Source organism: Tiliqua scincoides, chromosome 6, assembly GCF_035046505.1.
Source record: "Tiliqua scincoides isolate rTilSci1 chromosome 6, rTilSci1.hap2, whole genome shotgun sequence".
Classification (NCBI taxonomy): domain Eukaryota; kingdom Metazoa; phylum Chordata; class Lepidosauria; order Squamata; family Scincidae; genus Tiliqua; species Tiliqua scincoides.
In genome coordinates this window covers 2599866-2621045 of record NC_089826.1, presented here as the reverse complement: position 1 = coordinate 2621045, position 21180 = coordinate 2599866, and the positions used below count along the sequence as shown (strand labels likewise).

General features: G+C 50.5%; 1 protein-coding gene across 2 annotated transcripts in view; it reads right to left on the bottom strand.

The window, feature by feature from the left end:
• Positions 1-222: 222 nt before the first annotated feature.
• Positions 223-21180, bottom strand: part of ADAM33 (ADAM metallopeptidase domain 33) — a 69818-nt gene continuing 48860 nt past the window's right edge. Inside the window, exons 10-24 of one of the 2 annotated variants that reach the window (XM_066631675.1) lie at positions 21026-21110; positions 19471-19613; positions 15098-15275; positions 14520-14609; positions 14150-14345; positions 12305-12413; positions 11599-11803; positions 10186-10263; positions 9018-9126; positions 8692-8839; positions 6834-6939; positions 5447-5698; positions 4579-4742; positions 3085-3102; positions 223-2816 (exon numbers count right to left, since the gene is read on the bottom strand). In XM_066631675.1, coding sequence (XP_066487772.1) covers positions 2765-2816; positions 3085-3102; positions 4579-4742; positions 5447-5698; positions 6834-6939; positions 8692-8839; positions 9018-9126; positions 10186-10263; positions 11599-11803; positions 12305-12413; positions 14150-14345; positions 14520-14609; positions 15098-15275; positions 19471-19613; positions 21026-21110 — 1933 coding nt within the window. In that variant the 3' untranslated portion in view covers positions 223-2764. The remainder of the gene's footprint in view (positions 2817-3084; positions 3103-4578; positions 4743-5446; positions 5699-6833; positions 6940-8691; positions 8840-9017; positions 9127-10185; positions 10264-11598; positions 11804-12304; positions 12414-14149; positions 14346-14519; positions 14610-15097; positions 15276-19470; positions 19614-21025; positions 21111-21180) is intronic. The other variant, XM_066631676.1, reaches the window with a different exon arrangement.

Below are 21180 nucleotides of genomic sequence, written 5' to 3'. Positions count from 1 at the left end.
TCAAATGTCCAGAAAATTAATGCAAACTCTAGAGCCTTGTCCAAAAGCATTCATGTGGATAGGAACCCCCAAATCCAGCAAAAAATTCAGGTTAGCCAGTGTTTGCCAACAACATCCTGACCAAAAAAAAAAAGAATGGATCCCACAGATATAGACTGGGATCTGGGACAGTGGCCCATGAAAGAAACCCTGGCTCTAGTACAATAAAACACACTAGCCAAATTGTATTTAAATAAGAAAAAAGCCCTTTATTCCTTTTCCCCTTCAAAGGGAAGCAGGGTTTGCAGGTTTCTCAAATCTTCACGTTGAAGGCACAAAGGTTTGGCAGCAAGAAAAGCCACGGCTTCGGACCTGCATGAGCTCAGCACACAAAGGAGAACATCGACCTGGCCCCAAGTCCACAGGTGCTCAGATCAAAGGCAAGAGCCTGCTTGCTTGTGTGGGCAAATGAGAAGCCATCCATGGCTACAGGACAGAGAAGGGCCAACTTATGACGGCCACAGCTTAGAGGGGTCAGCAGCTTTTGAGAGGTCGGAGGAGTTGCCTCTTTGGTGTGATGTGTGCAAAGGAAACCCACATTCTGGAACCAGCATTTATGTCAAATCAACATCATTGCTTCGGTCTGATTCACGTGCAGAATCAAAGCCAGAATTTCTTTTTTTAAAGTCACGATTTTCTGGCACAATCCAAGGGAATGGAAGTGATCCCATTTTCACTGCCAGCGAATGGGCCAGCAAAAATGGAGTATGGGGGGAGAAGCATTTCTCAGGACTACCGAAAATATAGCAAGCCCTTCTTCCGGTGTAGCAAACAGGGTAAAATGCCCTGAATGTGCCAGCCCCAAAATGGAGCGGATGAATGAATGGCCTGAGGAGCAGGCCCTGAGTGCGAATCCTGTTTTAGCGCTACGTCCTTTCAATTTATTTATAAAAAAATGTTTCACAGAACGATGTTGATTCCTGGAATTGCAGCTTCTGCCCAAAACTCCACAGAACTTCGTTTCCAAAATGCGAGGCACTTTTCTTCTTCTGACAAGAGATGCTCAAAATGAGCTGGAGGCTCAATGAAGCCCTGACACCCAGCAGCTGGTCTGTCTCTGTCGGTCACGAAGGAGACCACTGGGAGCCAGGGCTGATGCACATGTTGCAGCTTTCGCAGGTGGCTGCTCCGTCCATGCGCTCACGCAGCAGCCCCCTCCTGCCAGGAGAGGAGGATTCTCATCCTCAGCAGTTCTCTTCACCTACAGAGACTGGGATGCAAACAGGTTGGAGTGGCTACCAATTCACTTGCCGCAGCAGGCTTCACTTCTTTCTTTGGCGAGTGCGAGAAGCTCACGTACTTTTGCCCAGCTGGGAAGGAGGGGTCGCCTCTTCAAGTGCAGCCTCTTGCCCGCTTCTCGGCACAGCTGCATCACAGGCCTCACTCTCCCTGGCTTGGAGCTGGGCATGGGGGCAGTCCTGGCACTGCGCTATGCTTTGGAGGGGATCAGAGTGCCCCCTCCCCACCTCCAAGGCATGGTGTGGCTACAAGGGTGATTCTCGGCCCACCTCTTGAGACTGGGAGGCAGGCAGGGTCTCATCACTGGCCCTGGTTTATGGCTGGGAAGGGCCTCCAAAGCTCTGAGCCGTATTGAGGGAAAAGCCCATTTATCTTCCGAGTCAAGGAGGGAAGAGCACGACAGCCACAAGTGTTGCTGGCTACCAAGAACAGCCCAATGCACAGATCCCTGGTCTCCCCACACCTGAATACTTTCTCTCCCTGTCAGTGAATGCTTATCCTTTTCCTTCAGTGAAAAGTTTGTCCTGGATCATGAGGTTTCAAAAATGGGGAATCCAGGTTTCTCCAGGAGCCTCGGGTGAGCTCTGCTTTCATCCTCTACTGGTATCAGGCAAGAATGAGTGTCTGTTGTCCAGGGGCCTGAGTGGGCATTGATGATCGCTGCAGTGGCTCCTAGGGGGAAGCTGCCCCCGTAACTCACCCACCAGCTGCCTGCTCTCTGCCCACTCTGCTACTCCACAAGCCAGTTGGCATCTACTTGCAGTAGGGTGCACCTCCTGCCCCACCTCATTCAGCTGGATTGCCTCTGATGTCACTTGTTCACTGAGTGGATGCAATAATCTGTTTTTCTACCTACATGGTATAGTGAAACCAATGAACCAAGAGAACAGCAGGCAGACTGAAGAGGGTGGAGCAGTTGCCCCTTCCGTAATGAGACACACAACATTCATGGTCTGCCAAAGCAACAGACCTCACCCTTGGACGGCACTTGACGTCCTGGAAATCAGTCTCCGACTACGTGCGGCCTGCTGTGACTCCAGCTCAATGAGGCAACAACCAGTACTTGGCCTCCAGTGGGGGAGGAGAGATCGTCCCAGGACCTTGTGCAAAATAAAGAGGTAGCTAATCATGGTTTGCAGGCAGTTGACACGGCTCGGAACTGTGACCTCTCCGAATCTGCTTCCTCGGGTGGACGGGATGAGCCCAAAGTCAGTTGAGAAGAAATGTCTCCTTTTGTCACCTCCCAAAGACCCGTCCCACCCACCCCTTCCAATGTCTGCATCCCTGTATGACGTGTGCGTACCAAAGTCCCCGGCCCACAAACCCCACCCCCTTGTTCGTTATTTGCAGCAAGAGTCCCGCTTTAAAAAATAAAATAAAATCATCATCTTTGCTAACAAAAATCTCTGCGTTGATCGCAGTAGTGCAAATGAGAGGGACGGAGGAGTCCGCCAAGCACCGGCCGGGGTTCTCCTGTCCACCGTTGTCATTTCTTAAAGGGGAAGGAGACGGTCTGGGCTTTCAAGCCTGGAACAGGTCTAGGAAAGAAGGAAAACATGGACCAAAATCAGAAGAGTCGCCAGAAAGGAAGGCAGGCAACCAAGGATTCCACCGTGACTTTTGTGGCCACTAGCCACTGTCCACCACTTCGCCCTCATGTCCACCAGCCACAGCCAGCTGCGAAACAGTGGCTGGAAGGAGAGTTGCCTCTCTTGAGTTATTCTTCCTGAATATTCCCCCCCTCCACCCCCCCCAACATACTGTGATATCGTTACAGCAGTGATAGCGGAGCAAGGTCTTACTCACCTCTGAGGTGGCACCGGCCTGTAGAGTGGGGAGAAAAACCCAAAGAGATTTGTTACTGGTTGGGATTCAAATTCTGCTGTGGCTTCATGGCCAAAATCCTCCAAAATGTTACAGACTTCAGGATGTCTGAAGCATCTGGGAGTTTGTGGGTTCTTGGGTTAGGTACCCCAACCTTGAGGGTACGCTTGTCAAGGCAACACCTTGATTCCTGGGTCTGAGGACAGGATGGAGGGTTCCTGGCGTTTTGGAAATGAACCCCGTCAGTGCTGGACCTGTCAGCAGCAGGGTCGCAAGAGGGTAACCCCCTCCCATGTTTTGGATACATGCAAATCATGGGGTTTGTTCCAGCCTTGAGTCCAGAAAAGTTTTCAGTTTTCGTAAGCTCATTACCAACACAGAAGGGCTCCATAGGGAAAAGCCTTCATTCTGGACCTGAAGACTGGTTTGTTGACTTATAGATCTTTCTTATTTATAAAGAAGTGATTTTCCATTTCAGGTCTAGGGTGGTCGATTTCTCTGAGGAGTGTGCGGGGGGGGGGGCGGAGAATTAGTCAGGGCCATTCCCATTCAGAGTGTTGCCAAGTCAGACTTCCAATTAACTTCTCCACCTCGTCCATTTGTGATCTATCTTGGTGCCTGGCATATAATCAAAGGACCCAACGAGACATTACGTGGGAGATGCATGAACAGTCTCCCAGTCTTTCCATTTTGTTGTGGTGGCAGGTCACTGAAAAGCAGTCACGGGAGGCTGTCAGAGCGAGTGAATGAATGGCAGGGGAGAACAGAGGCAGCTTAACACTTTCCCTTCCTGCTTGTTTCTTGTTCAAAATTGTCCCAGCTATTTCCCTCTTTGGGAGGAGGGGAGGGGGAGATACAGGGAACCCGTATATCTTCCACTGTGGCTACAGTTGGTGGTTTTGAGCAGGGAAAGGATTAATAACCCCTTACCCCTGTCATTCTTCTGCTTCTGACTGCAGCCTCTGAGGTTGCTGTTCAGTGTAAAAATGTCAGGACCTAATCCACACAACAGCCACAAAACCAGCCCTCTGATATTACGCAGCCAAGTCGCACCCCGATGTACTCACGGTAGGCATGCAGGCCTGACTCCAGCAAGCTGGCCTCCCCAGGCCTCCCCCTATCTTACCCTCAGCATGCTGCCCTCCACAGACCTTCCGCTATCTTAGCGAGACCCCCGCCATCACCAAAAATAGCACTGATGGGATGGGAGGAGAGAGGTAACACAGAGCGACTCTCTCAGCTGACCAAGTCTACCATCATCACACAAAGTCTACAAGAGGTGGTCTCAAGGGTCAGCCCTGAGCCCTTCTGAGGGGCTCTGGGCCCTCCGCAGCTATCCTAATGATGCTGTCACCGGCCCTGTACACATGGAATGGGGAACATGAGCGCAGAGATCCTGAGATGAGGCTCCAGTCCCATCTTAAGACGGCACACGGACATGCACACACTAACGAAGATGACAAACAGCCAACTTACTTGAGAGGTTTGAAGAGGGGGCTCGCGGCATTGACACCCGCAGGCTTGCAGGTGGTAGGAGGTACCATGACCAACAAGGCCTGCCCCTGAGCAGATGGCAGCTCCTTTGCCAGAAGGGGGTTCCCTGGTAGGGGCCTGCGAGGTGGCCTGAACTTTGGATCAGCCTAGCAGAGAGAAGAAGGTAAGTCAGTGAGACGTCATCAGGCCTATGAAGCTGCCTTGAGGCTCCACACAACATACACCTGTCTCAGGAGGTGCACCTGCATTCCTCTTCCTTGCAGCCCCACGGGCATGGGAAGCCAGCCCTTTGGGGGCACAACGCGTTGCAGGGAAAGTCTCAACCTGGGGCTCCTGGTACTCAGACTTTGGGGTCTTTCCTGCTGTGCTGTTTCCACTGCAAGCCTGACAGGAAGCTCTCTGTACGGTCAGGGCACCACCTAGTCTGCAGCTGCAACCTGCACTAAGGCTGCAATCCTATGCAAACCTTCCCGGGAGTAAGCCCCACGGAACATAATGAAACTTGCTTTTTGTGCAGACATGCGTCAGAGTGTGCTGTAAGTCCACTGAGGGTGAGGGCCAATCCCTGTCAACAGGCCCCCCTGCAGCTCTGGCCTCAAGACCTGCCCCTCAGAATGAGCAACACTCCTATTTTACATGGACTTTGCCCAAATACAGCTCCTGTGGATCTTCAGCCCTGCTAGTTTCAACTGTTTGGCTGCTTCTGGTCCTTGGAAACATGGCCTCTACCTTTCTTGGTGGACTGGGCACCTTCTTCTGGCCCACAGGGACTGGTCGGCCAGCTCCCCCACCCCCAGTCCTGAGCCAGACCATTGTTGAGGCCCAAGAGGAAGTGACCGGCCAAACTCACCGATGGGGCCCTGAGAGGGCTGCTGGGAAGAGGTTTCTTTGGTGGAGGCAGTTTGGTTTGGGCCCCAAATGTGGCTTTGCTGGAAACGGCAGGGGACTTGTGGACGGGCAACGGGGGCGGCCTGGAGGGCTTGAGGTCTTTCTGAAGAGGCACAGCGGGGCTCAGTGCAGGCCGGAGGGGGCGGACAACATTGACGGGCTGGGATGCGCTTTGAGGAGAGCTTGACTTCAGTGGGAAAATGCCCCGTGTTGCCTAAAGAGAGAATAATATGGGGACATTTTGCACCAACGAAAGGCAAAAAGTATTTTCCTCAGAGACTTAGCCGAACAGAAAACAGCCACGTCATGCCTCAAGGTTGATCCAGTCTTTTAAGGATTTGAGCTTCCTTCTTCACACTTTCTCCATCTCTCTTTCTTCCTCTAAGAATCGACTCACATACCCACATTTTGCACCGCGGCAGCTGCCCAAGCTGAACTCTCTTGGTGGATTTTAGCGTCCTCTGCTCCAGACCATTCCTAGTCCTCAATCAGCTTACCTTGGATTTTTCCAAGGTACAGCGCGCCACCATTTGGCCATATCAGAAAATGCACAGGCACTAGAATCAACAGGGTCACTATGTATGAACTAGAGCAGGGATGCCCAAACCCCTGCCCAGGGGCCACTTGCAGCCCTCAAGGTCTCTCAATGCGGCCCTCAGGGAGCCCCCAGTCTTCAATGAGCCTCTGGCCCTCTGGAGATTTGTTGGAGTCTGCTCTAGCCCGAAGCAACTGATCTCAGCATGAGGGCAACTGTTTGACTTCTCGCATGAGCTGTGGGGTGAAGGCTACCTCCACTGCTTGCAGTTTCATGTCTGTGATGCAGTAGCAGCAGCAAAGGAAAGGCCAACCTTGCTTTGTGCAAGATCTTTTTTAGGCCTTGAGCTATTGCAAGACTTTCATTCATTCACACAAGTTCATCTTTAATATATTCATTTATGTAAACTTATGTAAATTTATTCAAATTTTAAATGTAAATTAATTCATTTTTTCCCGTTCCCCCGACACATTGTCAGAGAGCTGATGTGGCCCTCCTGCCAAAAACTTTGGACACCCCTGAAGTAGAGTGTAACTGCCACTTGGTTTAGCCTGAATTCCAAAGTGCTTTCACAATTTAAGCCGTGATGCTGTTCGATACCATATCACAGACTGAAACAAGTGGGACTTCCATCTTGGGATTTCCAAGATCAAGTTCTGGTTGACACTGATAGTTCTTCTATCAGTAGTCTATGGTGGGAATCATAAGATCAGGACTGGGCAGGGTTGAAGAAAAGCACCTGAGAATGGACTGACAAGCAATCTGCTGCTTGCTTGCTTGCTTGCTTGCACCAAGGTGGAAGGCATCTACTTACGTGGTTGGAACTTGTGCCCATGACTCTACCGGAAGACGAAATGTCCTGCAGAGTGAAGGCCGAGTTGGAGTGCCCCTCGTTGGCCTTCCGATGGACAGCTCCGTTCCTGCCAGGGACAAACACGGGCATTGGGAGTTCAGTGCTGGCAAACAAGGATGATTCTGCCAGTGATGATGGTCCCTCCCATTTTGAAAACAGTGGGGATCAAAGGAGATGGGTACTGGGTGAGATAATCCAAGAAGACCATTCTAACTTTCCAAGAGCACAACCACACGACAACTTTCTACTGGGAATGGGGCCGTTTAACTCAGTGTTTCTCAACCAGTGGTACAGGTACCACCGGTGGTTCCTAAGGTGATGTCTGGTGGTACTCACAGGACCCTGGACCTCTGCCGCTCAGCAGTGAGATCAGGAATGTGATACAACAAACAGCTCCGCTCTCAGTGGGCGGAGCTCCAAAGCATGCATTTCTGTGCTCGAAAAAAGCCCTCCCATCCACCCTGAGCCTCTAATTGGTGTTTGTCACATTGCATCTGGCCTTCCAATCCAGAAGTAACTGGTAATGATGTCATCGCCAGTCACTTCTGGTGGAACTTTGAATAGTTGGACCACGTGAAGTGGTACAGCAGAGGACAAACCTTGGGAAAAACTGGTTTAACAGCCACAGCTTCCCTCGGGGGATCCAGAGAACTGTTGCATGATAAGCATGCTGAGAATGTTCTATTAGAGGTCCGTAGCCTCTAACCTTAACTATGGCACTGATCGGGGCCCCAGCTAGAGCACCAGGGAGGACAGGAAGCCAGACCGATTAGAGAAACTCTCCATGGCTGCTCAGAAGCTTCTGGTGGGACAACTGAGCTCCTAGTTTCTGGTGCCATCAACTTACTGGACAGCATTCCTGCAGTTCAACACTTGGCACCCTGACTCTCAAAAACCTTTGCTGGTCCTGCTGGACAGCTCCTCAGCTGGTCACTACTCCCGCTGCCTTGTAACAGACTTTGCAGGATCTTTCCCTGCTTACCCTGGAAGACCAGGAATGAGACAGCAGATACATTCGATAGGTGCTGGGAAGCTATAGCCAACCCCTACTTTCCAGAAAGTGCATGCGCAGTGAAATATCTGAGTGTGTGATCCTTATAAGTGGTGGTCTCCACTTTTCTGCTGGTCTCACATAACACCAGAACCAGGGAACATCCACTGAAATTGAGTGTTGGGAGAGTTAGAACAGACAAAAGAAAATATTTCTTTACTCGGCGTGTGGTTGGTCTGTGGAACTCCTTGCCACAGGATGTGGTGACGGCATCTGGCCTGGATGCCTTTAAAAGGGGACTGGACAAGTTTCTGGAGGAAAAATCCATTACGGGTTACAAGCCATGATGTGTATGTGCAACCTCCTGATTTTAGAAATGGGCTATGTCAGAAGGCCAGATGCACCAGGATGAGGTCTCTTGTTATCTGGTGTGCTCCCTGGGGCATTTGGTGGGCCGCTGTGAGATACAGGAAGCTGGACTAGATGGGCCCTTGGCCTGATCCAGTGGGGCCGTTCTTATGTTCGTAAACTACAATTCCCAGGAGGCCTTGCAGGTCTCTTGTTATCTGGTGTGCTCCCTGGGGCATTTGGTGGGCCGCTGTGAGATACAGGAAGCTGGACTAGATGGGCCTGTGGCCTGATCCAGTGGGACTGTTTTTATGTTCTTATGCTTTCTTGTGCTTCTTCCTACACAGCAGTGAATTCTGCATAGGGAAAGCGTACTATAAGAAGAGACACCTAGAACGTGTTTCGGGGGGAAGAGGGAATGAGAGCAGCACTTGGCAGTTCCTAGGCAACAGCTCTTCAGGCATCACTAGTCCTGCTCACCTGTACACCTCCTGGCTCTTCCGGAAGCCCTTGACCCACTTGTTGAGGAGGGAGCTCTCTCGTCTATAGCAGAAATAGAAGCCAGCAGCTAAAGCCGGCAGGATCAGCAGGAACACCACCAGCAGAGCAGTCAGGACGGCCTCGTGATCTGTGAGGAGGAGTTGGGGGTCACTTTCACACGGCACGGTCCAACGGAACCAGGATGTGCAGCCATTCCAAAGTCAGACACAGTGCAGCACACACTTCCCCCTCCTCCACCTGGACCTGCACGTGTAATCCGTCCCCCTGTTCTGTTTCCACCAAAGCAAGGGAGGTGCAGAACTCACTGTCATACTGCACGGGGCCACTGTCGATGCTGCCTCCCAGCCCCGTCTTCTCGCAGAAGGGAGGGGCCCAGCCGGCGTCGCAGTGGCAGTTCTGGTTGCTGTTGCAGACCTAGAAGAGTCAGAGGCCGCTTGGGACGAGGCTCAAGCCTGCCGGGGAGGCTCTCGTCAGGGGTGTCAGAAGCGCTTCTCCCCAACGTGGCTTTGAGATACAAGGACTTGTCAGATAGTCAGGCACGGTGGAGGGGAAGTTGGGAGAGGCCGGCGAGTCAAGGGGCCGCCAAGGTTCATCCAAGAGGCTTCTGGAAGTCCATTGGAACCCTGGCCACCCCCCACCACGTGCTAAACAGTTGTTGAAGTTGCCTCAGGCTCAACAGACACCTGCCCCAATCGAGAACAATTACTTCTCATGATGCTCTGGAACCCAAGCAAGGATTGAGCAAGACCAACTCCCATCCACCCTTGCATATTTGGCCCTTGCACATTTGTGCTTCATAATTTTTACAATCAGCCACAGTGGTGCCCACTCTAGACTTGAACCTCAGTGGAGGTAGATGGAGTTTTTAACCCTTTCCCTTCCATCTCAGGGGATACAGCAGCTATAGAGATCCCAGTCCAAATCAGAGCAAAGGGAAAAGAAATGGGTTACAGCCTCCCTACGTCCCTGCCACAGTCCCAATCTGGATCAGGGGCCCCCACAGCTAATGTTTAATGAAAAAAATTCTCTCACACACATCAATGCCACACTATGCGCTCAGGGCAGTGTGGCCCTCAGGTAACCACTGGGAAGGAAGGGGCTTTTCCTACAAGAGCAAGTGATGGCTGTTAGTCTGCATGGGACACCAGGTATTTTAGCCTCTAGGCACAGGTCTCTCAGGCTCCATTTTGAACCCTGGATAATGGCTTGGCAAAAGAAAGAGCCACCAGTTTGGCAGCAGTTGGGGAGGATGGGGGGGGGGGAGAGTGATGTGTGTGTAGCTCCATCTTGAGTTGCTGAAAATGCCCCTGAAGCGACATGGGCACTTGCATGGGTGAGCTCCACGCCCTATTGCTGCAGAATCGATGGGCACAAGAATGAGCGTTTTCCCCGCCGCACATCTTTTGAACCTGTCCCTGAGAAGGTTCGGGACCAGCTCCCAGAAGCCAGCGAAGACGGCAGCTGGCTACTCACCCCGTGGCCGTGGCACTTGGAGACACACTTGTCCAGCTGATAGAAGGAAGCATTCACGCATCGCTGATCCCTGCACACCTGCAAGAAGAACAACCATGCAGGTCAGGCAGTTGACGACCCAACATTTGTCTCCTCCCCCTCCCTCGCCAGAACATGGCTCGACACGTGTCTCCATGCAAGCAGGCAGTGGGGTTCTGCAGCAGCCAGGCCCTGCCCAAGCCATGCCAGTGTCTGAAGCTGCACATACATTTTCTGCCCCCCTTTTCAAAGCATACATGCCCTGACCCCTCTCCTTGTCACCACAGTCTCTGCCTTTCCCCAGTGCATGCTGTGTCAAAGAATCCTGGTGCCTCAAAAGGAGGTCCCCTCCCACCTCCAGAATCCTTTGACTCGGCCATCAGAGTGGAGAAGGCGGGAGCTGCGTCGCTAAGGGAATGATCCTGCTCCAATTGCTGTCTTGCAGGCTGACTGCTCAGGTCCTCCACCCTCCTCCTCCACCACCCCACCTCCTTAATTACTCAATCACTCCCAGCTAGTGCTGGAGGAGGTGGGTCGTCACCACCACCTTCCCCACTCCCTTTTCACTCACTCCCTGAAGATGGTAGCAGGGAGGCAAGGAGTGTGGGGCATCCCCCACAGGTCAGCTGCCCCCCCCCCAGCCTGCCACTCAACGCAGCTGCTTTGCCTGGTGTCGCAGCTGACGCCTCCAGACCATCTCCAAAGACACATGCAACATATTGCAATTATTCAGTAATTATCCAATTACTGTGGCACTGATGCAGCCAAAGCTGAAGTCTCAGTCCCCCAGTTCCATGACCTGTTCACCTCTGCCTGGCTCCTCAGATTCCCCCAACAAAACAGCTTCAGTTTTGTTCTCTTTGCAAGAGATGAGAACCACGTTGCTTTTATCAAATGGAAGGAGACATTCTCAGGGCATATCATTCCATGCAAGATGCCAGGGTCTGAACCACAATTTTGTGCCTGTCAGGTGCTCGATCCCAGGACAGACAGATACCTTGAAAGAGGGCAGATGACAGGTGGACAGACCAGAGAAGTGCTGGAGTCAGGCTAGCTGAAAGTTGGCAGTCTGGTGTTCAGACAGCGAACCAGATGAGTTCTCCTAACAAAATGTTGCCTGGCCTAGGGTTCGAGAATCTTTATACTTGTTGGCAGCACAAATGGCCCTCTAGAATCACCTGTGTTCCCAGCCAGGAGGATTATGGGTTGTGATGCAAGCCTCTCAGATGGAATTGCCTGTAGTTCCCCCCCCCCCAGCTAACAGCTCCAGTAGGACAGGTCTCAGGGCTCAACACTGATGAGAAAATGATGCACCACGCTTTTTGCAATGCAGATCAATGTACACTCTGGAAGCTGTTCTTGGGTGCCTTACTGCTACTCCAGAAGAGCACTCACCATGCCACCTCCACACTTGGTCCCCGTCATCACGAGCCCCGGGTCCGCCATGTCCCCCTCATCGTCCTTGGTGGCATAAACCAATGTCCCGCGGCACTTGATCTCCCGCCCATTAAACCGGATAGTGGTATCCATGGAGATGGTGTTGGGTCCCTTTGGCTTTGTGGCTGAGCTCTGGCACTGAATCTTCCCACATTTGGCATCTCTGAAAAAGAATGAAAAAGTCCAAGCTGGGAGGGGGCCAGAAGGCCATCTGTCCAACCCCCTGTCAAGAAGAAAGGGGGCTTTCACACAACGATCCCAACTGAGCTGCAGAAGCCAGACCTCCAGGAGAGGACACACGTGCTGCAGAGAACTGCTTGTAGAGCAGAGAAATGGACTTGTGGCTCACGTAAGTGAGCCCAACTAGAAGCAGTGAAGGATATCAAGGTCATTTGCTCTCAATGACAGCCTTAGGGTGGGGGCTAAACCTGTTTCCTATTGCTGGTGACCCCACTGAAACTGGGGTTGGCTTGGATTGAAACTGGGGTTGGGATCTGCAAACCCCAGCTTGGATTCTGTTTCTGGGACACACTGGAGACACGATCTTGGAAACCAGCCTTTTCATAGAGAGCTTTCAGGAAAGTAAACTCTACATCTCAGTTCCACAAGCAAGCCCACAGCCACAGTGAACAAGCCCCTGTCTCGGGGCCTCCTCAGAACCCACCTCCAGGCACACTTCACATAGTTGCCCCGATGGTCCTTGCCGCAGTTGCCGTACATGTCACCGGCCCTGTTGACGTCCTGGAAACAGGCATCTGGAGCTGGCGAGGCACCTGCAGGGAGAAGAGATCAGGAGCTTCTTTAGCCTCCTAGAGAGTCCCTCCCTTGGGGAACGATCAGGCACTGCAGTTAGGGGACTCTACTGTGGGCACAATGACAGCTGCTCTCCTCCCTGGACATCAGGTGGGCCAAGATCTGCCACACCTGCAGAGGCCTCCAGCCAGGAGGTTCAGGGCGAGACTTTTCTGGTAAGGTTGGGAGCTGCCATTTTGCCTTTCCTGCAGTACCAAAACTGCCCAGAAAGTGGCTCTTATTCCCTAACTAAAGGAGGATTATGCAGCCCTATGGAGAGAAAAAAAAAAAAAACACATTCAGATTTGAAATACCCACATGCGTGTGCAAATACACGCTGTACTTCCAGTGCTGTTTCCTTACCCAACCTATTTTCTTCTTGGCCCTCAGCTCCATGCCTCTTTGCCAGTTTCCCTTTGCTTCCTTCTCATACATCCCCCCCTTTCCTTCAGTCACTCTGGTTGCTTTCCTGCTCCTAAACTCTCATACCTGCTGAGTTTCTTCCCATTCATCTTCCCAATCCTTGGCATAGCTGCCTTACCAGACAGCTCTTCCTGCCCCAAGTCATTTTTTTTCAAGGTCCCCCCCCCCCGCTGCCCCAGCCAAACTACATTTTAATAATAATAATAATAATAATAATAATAATAATAATAATAAGGGATGGACCTCAACAAGTGGGAAACCCTGGCCTCTGAGTGGCCCGCTTGGAGGCAGGCTGTGCAGCATGGCCTTTCCCAGTTTGAAGAGACACTTGGCCAACAGTCTGAGGCTAAGAGGCAAAGAAGGAAGGCCCATAGCCAGGGAGACAGACCAGGGACAGACTGCACTTGCTCCCGGTGTGGAAGGGATTGTCACTCCCGGATTGGCCTTTTCAGCCACACTAGACACTGTGCCAGAACCACCTTTCAGAGCGCGATACCAGAGTCTTTCGAGACTGAAGGTTGCCAATATATACTAATACTAATAATAATAAACAACTTTATTTCTATCCCGCCCTTCTCCCTAAGGGACCCAGGGCGGCTAACAACATATAAAAACAGATTAAAACATAATTTAACAGATAAAAACATATTAAAAACACATTAACAGAAACCATAAAAACAGTAGTCAGATAAAAGTCAGAATAAAAAAGAGCATAAAACAGCAGTTCTTAGAGGAATCGGGCCTGTAAAAAAGCAACTAAAAGATGAATAAAAGATGTTAAAAAGGCCATGAAGTCAGAAGGCTTGTTTAAACAGCAAGGCCTTCAGGCCTCGCCGAAAAGTCTCAAGAGAGGGAGCCATTCTCAAGTCAAGGGGAAGGGAGTTCCATAATGTTGGTGCCACTACTGAGAAGGCCCTGTTTCTTGCCGCTGCCCCACATACCTCCTTAGGCGGTGGCACTTGTAAAAAGGCCTTCTCTGATTTTATTTCACTTTCCTCATGGAAGCTGCACTGATTGTCAAGATTTTGTGGTTGATACTCCCACCCTGAAGAGCTGGAATATCTGTGAACATTCCACGACTGGACAGCACTTCAGTCAATGGCTGGGAGGCGGTCAGGACACGTGCATACTAAGCGCTTTATCAAAATTCACACTCCCTGTGTGAGAACCTCCCAGCAGCTTTCTCTGCTCGCTGTCAGCCAGCGGGATCAGAGGGATCTCTGATATGATCTAAAGTGGGGCCTTCTTACACAGCAAGCACAAGGAAGAACAGGACAAAAAAGGAAGGTCTCACCTGGACCCCACAGGTGGACACACTGCTGGTGGTGCGTCATGCACATGCCGTTGTTGCAGTACGCTTCCCCGTACGAACAAGCCGTGCCGTCCAGCAAGTACACGTTGGTGGGGCAGTAAGGAGAAGCCCCGGTGCAGTGCTCCGGGAGGTCGCAAGACCCGGCCGGCTCTCGGCACATGGTCCCGGCTGCTTTTAGCTGTGGATGCCGCAGGGAAGAAAAAGAGATCTGTTTCCTTCTGGACTGGGAGCATTCAGAACCGAGGCCTTTGGGCCGCTGTTTTTGTGCAGTGAACAGGCAGGGCTCACTGCGCAGCCCCGGTTGCGCTTTCCCTACAAAACACACACAACGGGAATACACGCAACAAAATACCTTACAACTCGCGCAACAGTCCCCGTGGGCGCACTCCGCCCCGGCTTTCAGCGTGCAGTTCTGTGGGTTGCAGCAAGGATTTGTACACTCCTGGAGGGGGGGGAAGCAGTCACTCAGGTTACAATGCACAGGCCCCAAGTCTTGCTCAGCGGGCAGTCCATGGATCACACAGTCACAGCCAGTCTCTTCAGTTGCCCTGCTAGGCCTCTACCACTTTTTTCCCCATCACCACTGCCTCCGCCCTTTTCTCTACTGTCAATCCCAGCTACCCACTTTTTCTTATAGTGCTATATCTACCACTTGGCTGACCTACATCACTGATTATGGTTGTCAGATCAGGCTCCACTTCTGATCCACCATGAACTGCCCCACTGTTCAATGGGCACTACCCTGCCAGTCACCAATAGGCTCCACCCCTTCCCGATCACATCCCACCTCCTATTCTGGCAGGAGTGCCCCTCCCCAGCGTTCCTAGGCTCACTCTCAGCTGGAGGATTTAAATCTCAGAAGTTCTGGAAAACCAAGTCAGGGAATTCAGCTGGCAAGCTCCCAGCCCGTCTTGTCTCTGCAGAACGTACCTCCAGCTCTCCGCAATCACACTCCTCCCCGTCCTCTAGGAATCCGTTGCCACATTTCTTGCCCAGCACCAGGTCTTTGGTGTTGGGCATGTTGAAGAGGCACATGCCACCCCCTTTCTGGAAGTAACTCTCTAGCTGCCTCCGGCTGCAGGAGCTGAACACTTTAGGGAAGGGGTGGCTGGAGGCGGAGAAAGACAGAGAGAAGGGTAAGCCCAACAGAGGCTGTCTTTAGAGCTCAAATCAAGTTCTGCACGCATTTCACAAACCTGCAGAATTCAAAGCATGGCTCCAAAGAATAACTGTTATCATCGCAACAGTATTTATCATTTCTCATAGCAATCAATGTGTATATACAACGCAAGCAATTTTATTGGACCCCTGATTTGGTAAGAAGCCTTTCTGTCCACACTTGTAAAGAAAAGAAAACATTCCCAGATAGCCATGTGTTGGACTTAGCGTCTGCCTTCCTGGCTGGGCTAGCTATTCTATTTAGCAACAGAGCTGCCTTGCCCATTGGCAGATCTGCCGGTTGAGGTCCAAGGGGTGGAATGGAGAAGCAAAGTGGGGCCCACTCCTCCAATTAGGTAACTTGATGACATCATCCTCCAAAGTTATTTAGGTCCAAGCACACAGGAAACTTGTTCTTTGCCAGTCACTGAATGACACATTCACCGGGAGATGAGAGAAGCACCCACCTGGCTCATCCACAAGTGCAAGGACCGGGGCTTCCTTGAGCAATGTAAGTAGCTTAAAGTGGAAGCTGTTTAGCTAGATTGTGTTATGGAATGGCTTAATTTTCCTGGGTGTTCTGACTCCAGTCAGCATGCAAATTTCCTCAGGTTTAATGTGTGGGGGGAGGGGGGTTTGTAAGCTTTGAGTCTTGAGTAGAATCTCAGCAACATCTGCTGGGCATTAATGGTTACTATATCAATTTGGTGAAAAATTTTCTTTATGCTTCCAGCCAAGCTCAGGCATTTTCTACCAGCTTCCACTATGACTACTCCATTTTCTTTCGAATTACCTTTTCATTTGATTTGGAATAAACTATTTGCATTTATAAACACTAGTCCATGCTCATGGGTAATTCAGTGGACTGTCACTTCACCCTGCAGATCCTACTGTGGGTTTGGTTTTTTCATAAGAATCCCTTGGGTTCAGTGCTTTCTTGAGAGTCAGGGGATTTCCCCAGATGACTGACCTCCTGGTCTATGTAGCCTGGGATGATTGCAGCAGAAGAAAACTAGCAATGTGTTTTTTTCCCCCATTCAGTTGCTGGTTCAGTAAAGGGAAAGAGGGGAGCAGGAAGGAATGCAGTGCACCAATCACCAGGAACTACTCCTATTGGTCAATCCATCTTCTCATAGGACTCTATCTCCTTTTCCCTGACAGAGATCTGCAAGGCTGGTAAGAGATCCATTCAAGCAGTTCTCTTTGCCTGAGCATGAGAGCTCCAGAGCTACAAAACCTCCATTGCCACATGTCTCATCCATGCCACAGAACCCTGGGTTCCATGACAGCTGTTTTCTAAAACTCAGCTCATCTGTAAGGTCAGCTGTTTTCTAAAACTCAGCAATTGTCTGGATACGAAGGATTCTAGGAGCCTTGCCAGATCAGACTGAAGGGCTATCCAGCTTGGCACCCTGCTCCCAGAGTAGTCAAGAAGATGCTTTTTGGAAGCCCTCAAGCGGGGCTTGAAGGTTACAGCTCACCCCTGCTAATACCCTCCCATCCCTGCATCCAGTGGCTATTGCTGTTCAGTACAAAAGATGTATTGCTTGTATATTTCAAACATGAAGCCATCAGGGGCAAGACTGGTTGGCCACCTTCAGTCTTGAAAGACTATGGTATAAGCCTACAGCACCCGGTATTCCCGGGCAGTCTCCCATCCAAGTACTAACCAGGCCTGACCCTGCTTAGCTTCCGAGATCAGATGAGATCATGTGCAAGAACAGCCACTGATAAGCCTCTCCTCCTCCTTGATGTGACTAATTCCCCAGTAAAACCACTTCAGCTAGTGGCCACGACTACATCCTGTAGCAATGAATGCCATTAATTCCATCAGATGCAGATGGATGGTGTTTCTGTTCTGGATTCTATCTTGCTGTGATGACTTTGTTCCTTAAACAATAACACTGAACTAAGCAGAACTGAACTGGCTCCCAAGAACACCGAAACAGGAACAAATCAACATTTCAGAAGAAATATGAAATATATATTTATAATATAGCTCAGCAGTCCCGTCTTCAAGCAACAGTAGCTCTGCAAGGCATCTTGCAGAGAGAGGGTCTTTCCCAGCCCTGTGACTGGATGTGCCTGAACTGAACCTGGGAGCTGTCTGCATGCCGAGCAGGTGCTTGAACACTGAGCTGCAGCCTCTGCTCAAATCTGGGCTCCATGTGGACAGAGGAAGCAGCCACTGGCCCATCCAGCCTGGTCTTGGTCTTGTCTCTCAAATGCATTTCTTTGGCATAATTCATTTCCGTGCTCTGGATATGAGTCTCCTTGGAATACAAACTGTCTCCTTCATATTTTTCTTTCCCTCTCAACAATGGCTGTTCTGTGCAAAACCGACCCCACTGCTGATGTCAGCAGTGTGGACTTGGCTCCGGAGCCGCCAGGGGGCCCCTCCCGCATACGCATACACACACACACACACACACACCTTCTCCCGCCTATGCTTTGTTGCTGGGAGAAAGGCTCCACTGTTCTTGCAGGCCCCTGCCAATGCATCCAGCAGATGCCTTGTTCTCGGAGCATGGCCTGCTTTTAAAAGCAAGCTGCAAAATGCCATGCTCTGGGGCCAGGCCTGCCTTGGTCTGCCTCTCTCTCTTCCTTTGTGTCTTTCTTTTAAAGGCATCGCCTTGCTACTGTACAGCTGTCTCCACCCCAGCTTCCTCGCAACCTCCAGAAAGCTGGCTTTAATTTATAGCTGCTAAGGTTTTCCCAGAGGGCTCAGAGTTATGCAGCCGGGGGAGCAGGGGTGGTGGGGCAGGGTGAGAATTCTAACCCTCCGGACCAGAAGTACAAGTTCCTTGCTCAAGGAACCGGTCTGAAGACCAAGAAATTCCGTGCACACACCTCTCCTCCTGTGTTTGTGCAGGGCTCCTATTAACCACAGTTTGGGGAAGGCTCCTTCATTTGAAACGAGAGGGTAATTTAAACAAGAGACCTTTTTTTAAACAAGAGATGGACTGACAATAATACTGCACAAGTGCAGGCATTTGCTTCATTCCCAAAATTTCAGCTTTCATTTAAAAAAGATACTATCAAGATTCTGATCCTTAAGGTTTCTGAGAAGCTTATGAGCCACGCCTGGGGAAAACTCAGAATCCACAGCAGGGGCTTTGTAGGTCTTCAGTGCCATACTTAGTTCTTAGATGCTGTTCTACAATTAGTGGAATTAAACAGTATATGCAACGTTAGCAAGAGTTGCTTCACAGAGTTCATGATTCAGCTTTTCTCAGTACGGTAGTACACAATTCTGGTGTTCTTTAAGCCAGGAATGTACATGTCCTTGTTCGTGGTGTCTTGTTAGTTCTGCGTTTTTACATGGAAGGAGGTAAACATTGACAAGGTTTACTGAGGTGCAGCAGCAGTGGCAGTGTAGACATAATCAATTTCTAGGAAAGGGGGTGAAAGAGGGGCAGCAGAAGGGAAGTACCTAGTGGTAGACCCCCCCCTCCCCAGCATGATGCTACATTGTCTGAGTGTAGCATGATTTGAAGGTAGATTTTGGCCATGAAAAATTGTAGCTTAAAACTGTTGGCATGTGCTGGAAGGAGCTTCAGGACCACCAGGACGGTACACCCATTTGGTGAACTGATGAGGGTTGCGTCAATAGCGGATAGCAGGGGGTGGGATGCGGGGACCTCCTTAATTTGCATGGTCCCTTTAAATAAAACAGGAAGTCCCACACTTCCTGGAATGTAGTACAGGCTTTTTTTGTAGCACTGTGGTGGCAGCAGTGAACATGAGGTTCACTGGGTGGCATTTTGGATGGCCACCCCTAGGTAACACCTTGACAAGCTTGCAAAAAAAAAGAAATGTAACCTGGGGGGTCAGTTTAGTCCCCCAATCCCCCTCTCCAATTTCAAATGAAACTTCTCTGTGGGAAACGGTCAGCTTAGCCCTCTCTCCTAAGGGGGTCGCAGGTGAGTGGAAGAGCATCTGCTTTGCTTGCAGACAGTCCAAGCGCCAATCCCTGCCACCTCCAACTCACAGGGCTGGCAGTGCCCCACAGGGTTGCAAACACATCTGAGCTTAGACAGTCAGCCTTACACGCTCAGGCAGCTGCGCCATCTGTTGGCAGCTTCTTGATCTGCTGTACACTGCATGCTCCCAGGCGCCTGGCAAAGCTAGATGTCCTCTCTTACCCTGTGGCGGCAGCCATGACGCAACCTCCCTCGGCAGCAGTGGCTTCAACACAGCAGCCTTCGATGTCGTGACTCATCCCAAAGTTGTGGCCAATTTCATGGGCCATGGTGGCAGCCGCTCCAATGGGCTGCGGTGAATGGTCCTGGAACAGGGTTGGGGGTGGGGAGAAAAAAACAACACACACACACTCAGCAGGCTAAAATGGGAGGTGTGGTCTTGTTACGTGAAAACCCCCTTTTTCATTTTAGTTGTGATTTTCTCTCTATATTTGGTTATGGACTAAAATATCAAGCAGGCTAAACTTCTCACACAGGCCACATTTCCAAAACTCTGCTCAAGTCACAAGCTCATGGTTACACAACCACCACCTCCCCATGGTCACACATTATGGGAGGAAGTCTGGCGTCTTAAATCACTGTTTAAGTGTCTCCTACATTACTGTATTCATTGTATTGTTTTAACCCAATCACTGTTTAAGTACTGTATGCAAACTTGAACTGCCTTCTTGGGTTGCTGATTCATTGTATTGTGTAAACTCCCCCATCTAGGAAGCCAGCCATAGACCCCACTGAATTTTGCTGATAACTGACATCCTGATCCTTTCAATGTTTTATACACTCCAAGCACCCTGCTGTGTGGTAGTAATGAAGCTACCATCCAGCTCAACCCCTTTTAAGTGAGGTCTTCTTCTCACACATGCTCTGGCGATCTCTCTCCAAGGACCAAGGCATCTGTGTTGTCTCAGAGGGTCCTCTTCACAGGAATCTCTCCCCCCCCCCCAACTGCTCTACAGGACAGGTAACTATCTTGCGCCTGGAACTCTTTCCCTTCTTCCCCCCCCTTTTTCTCCCCTTCTCTCTCCATCTTTAGTTAGCAGCTGGGTTTGGCAGATCAGGGACCCCTAAAATCCTTCCCTACAACCTTTCCCTTTTCTAATTTCCTCGGATGCACCAATACTCTTTACACGCAACCACCATGAAAGCTAGGTACACTGGATTCAAGTACTAGGACCAAGAAACATACACTTACCATTTCTCCATGTGCATTATGTTAACTTTTAATAAAAGATTATAGTTTTATTACAAAAGCACAAAAGTAATCTTTCTCTCAGTCTCCTCTTTAAGCAAAAGGGAATTTCTCTGCATTACGCTGTCTTGTTATCCAGCCTACGACCCTAAGGTTCCAATAAGGGCAGTGTAATAATTCCCCTAAACAAAACAGCCCTTTTTGGCCCCAGAACTGCCCCAGACCATGTTCCTGGAAATGTAATTTGGTCCAGCCCTGGAATCTATTGCGGATAAGAAACAAGTCCAACCTGTTCAGAACCTGAAGCCACACAGGTTTACCAAATAATTTGGGAAAGGGGCCCCAACCTATGGAAGCTTGTGGATAAATCTGGTTCAGATCCCTTGTTGCTCAGCCTCTTTGATGGAGACCTCTGTGTCTCCACTGAATTGCATAATGAACTGTAAAGGCACTGCAGCACCTCTTAAGAAGAAGAGAGGATAGTTCATAGTACAGGAGAGAAATCCAGGGGGACCAGGTTCTCCTTACCATACTGACGCCACCAGAGTTTTCTGCACTGCACATCCCCTCCAGCGGAGCCATGCCAATGGTTGTCCCTTTGAACGTCACACCACTGCAGAGATGTGCAAGGAAGAACAGAGACAAAAGGCTGTTGTTATGGTCCTAAGGGTTGAACTGCAGAG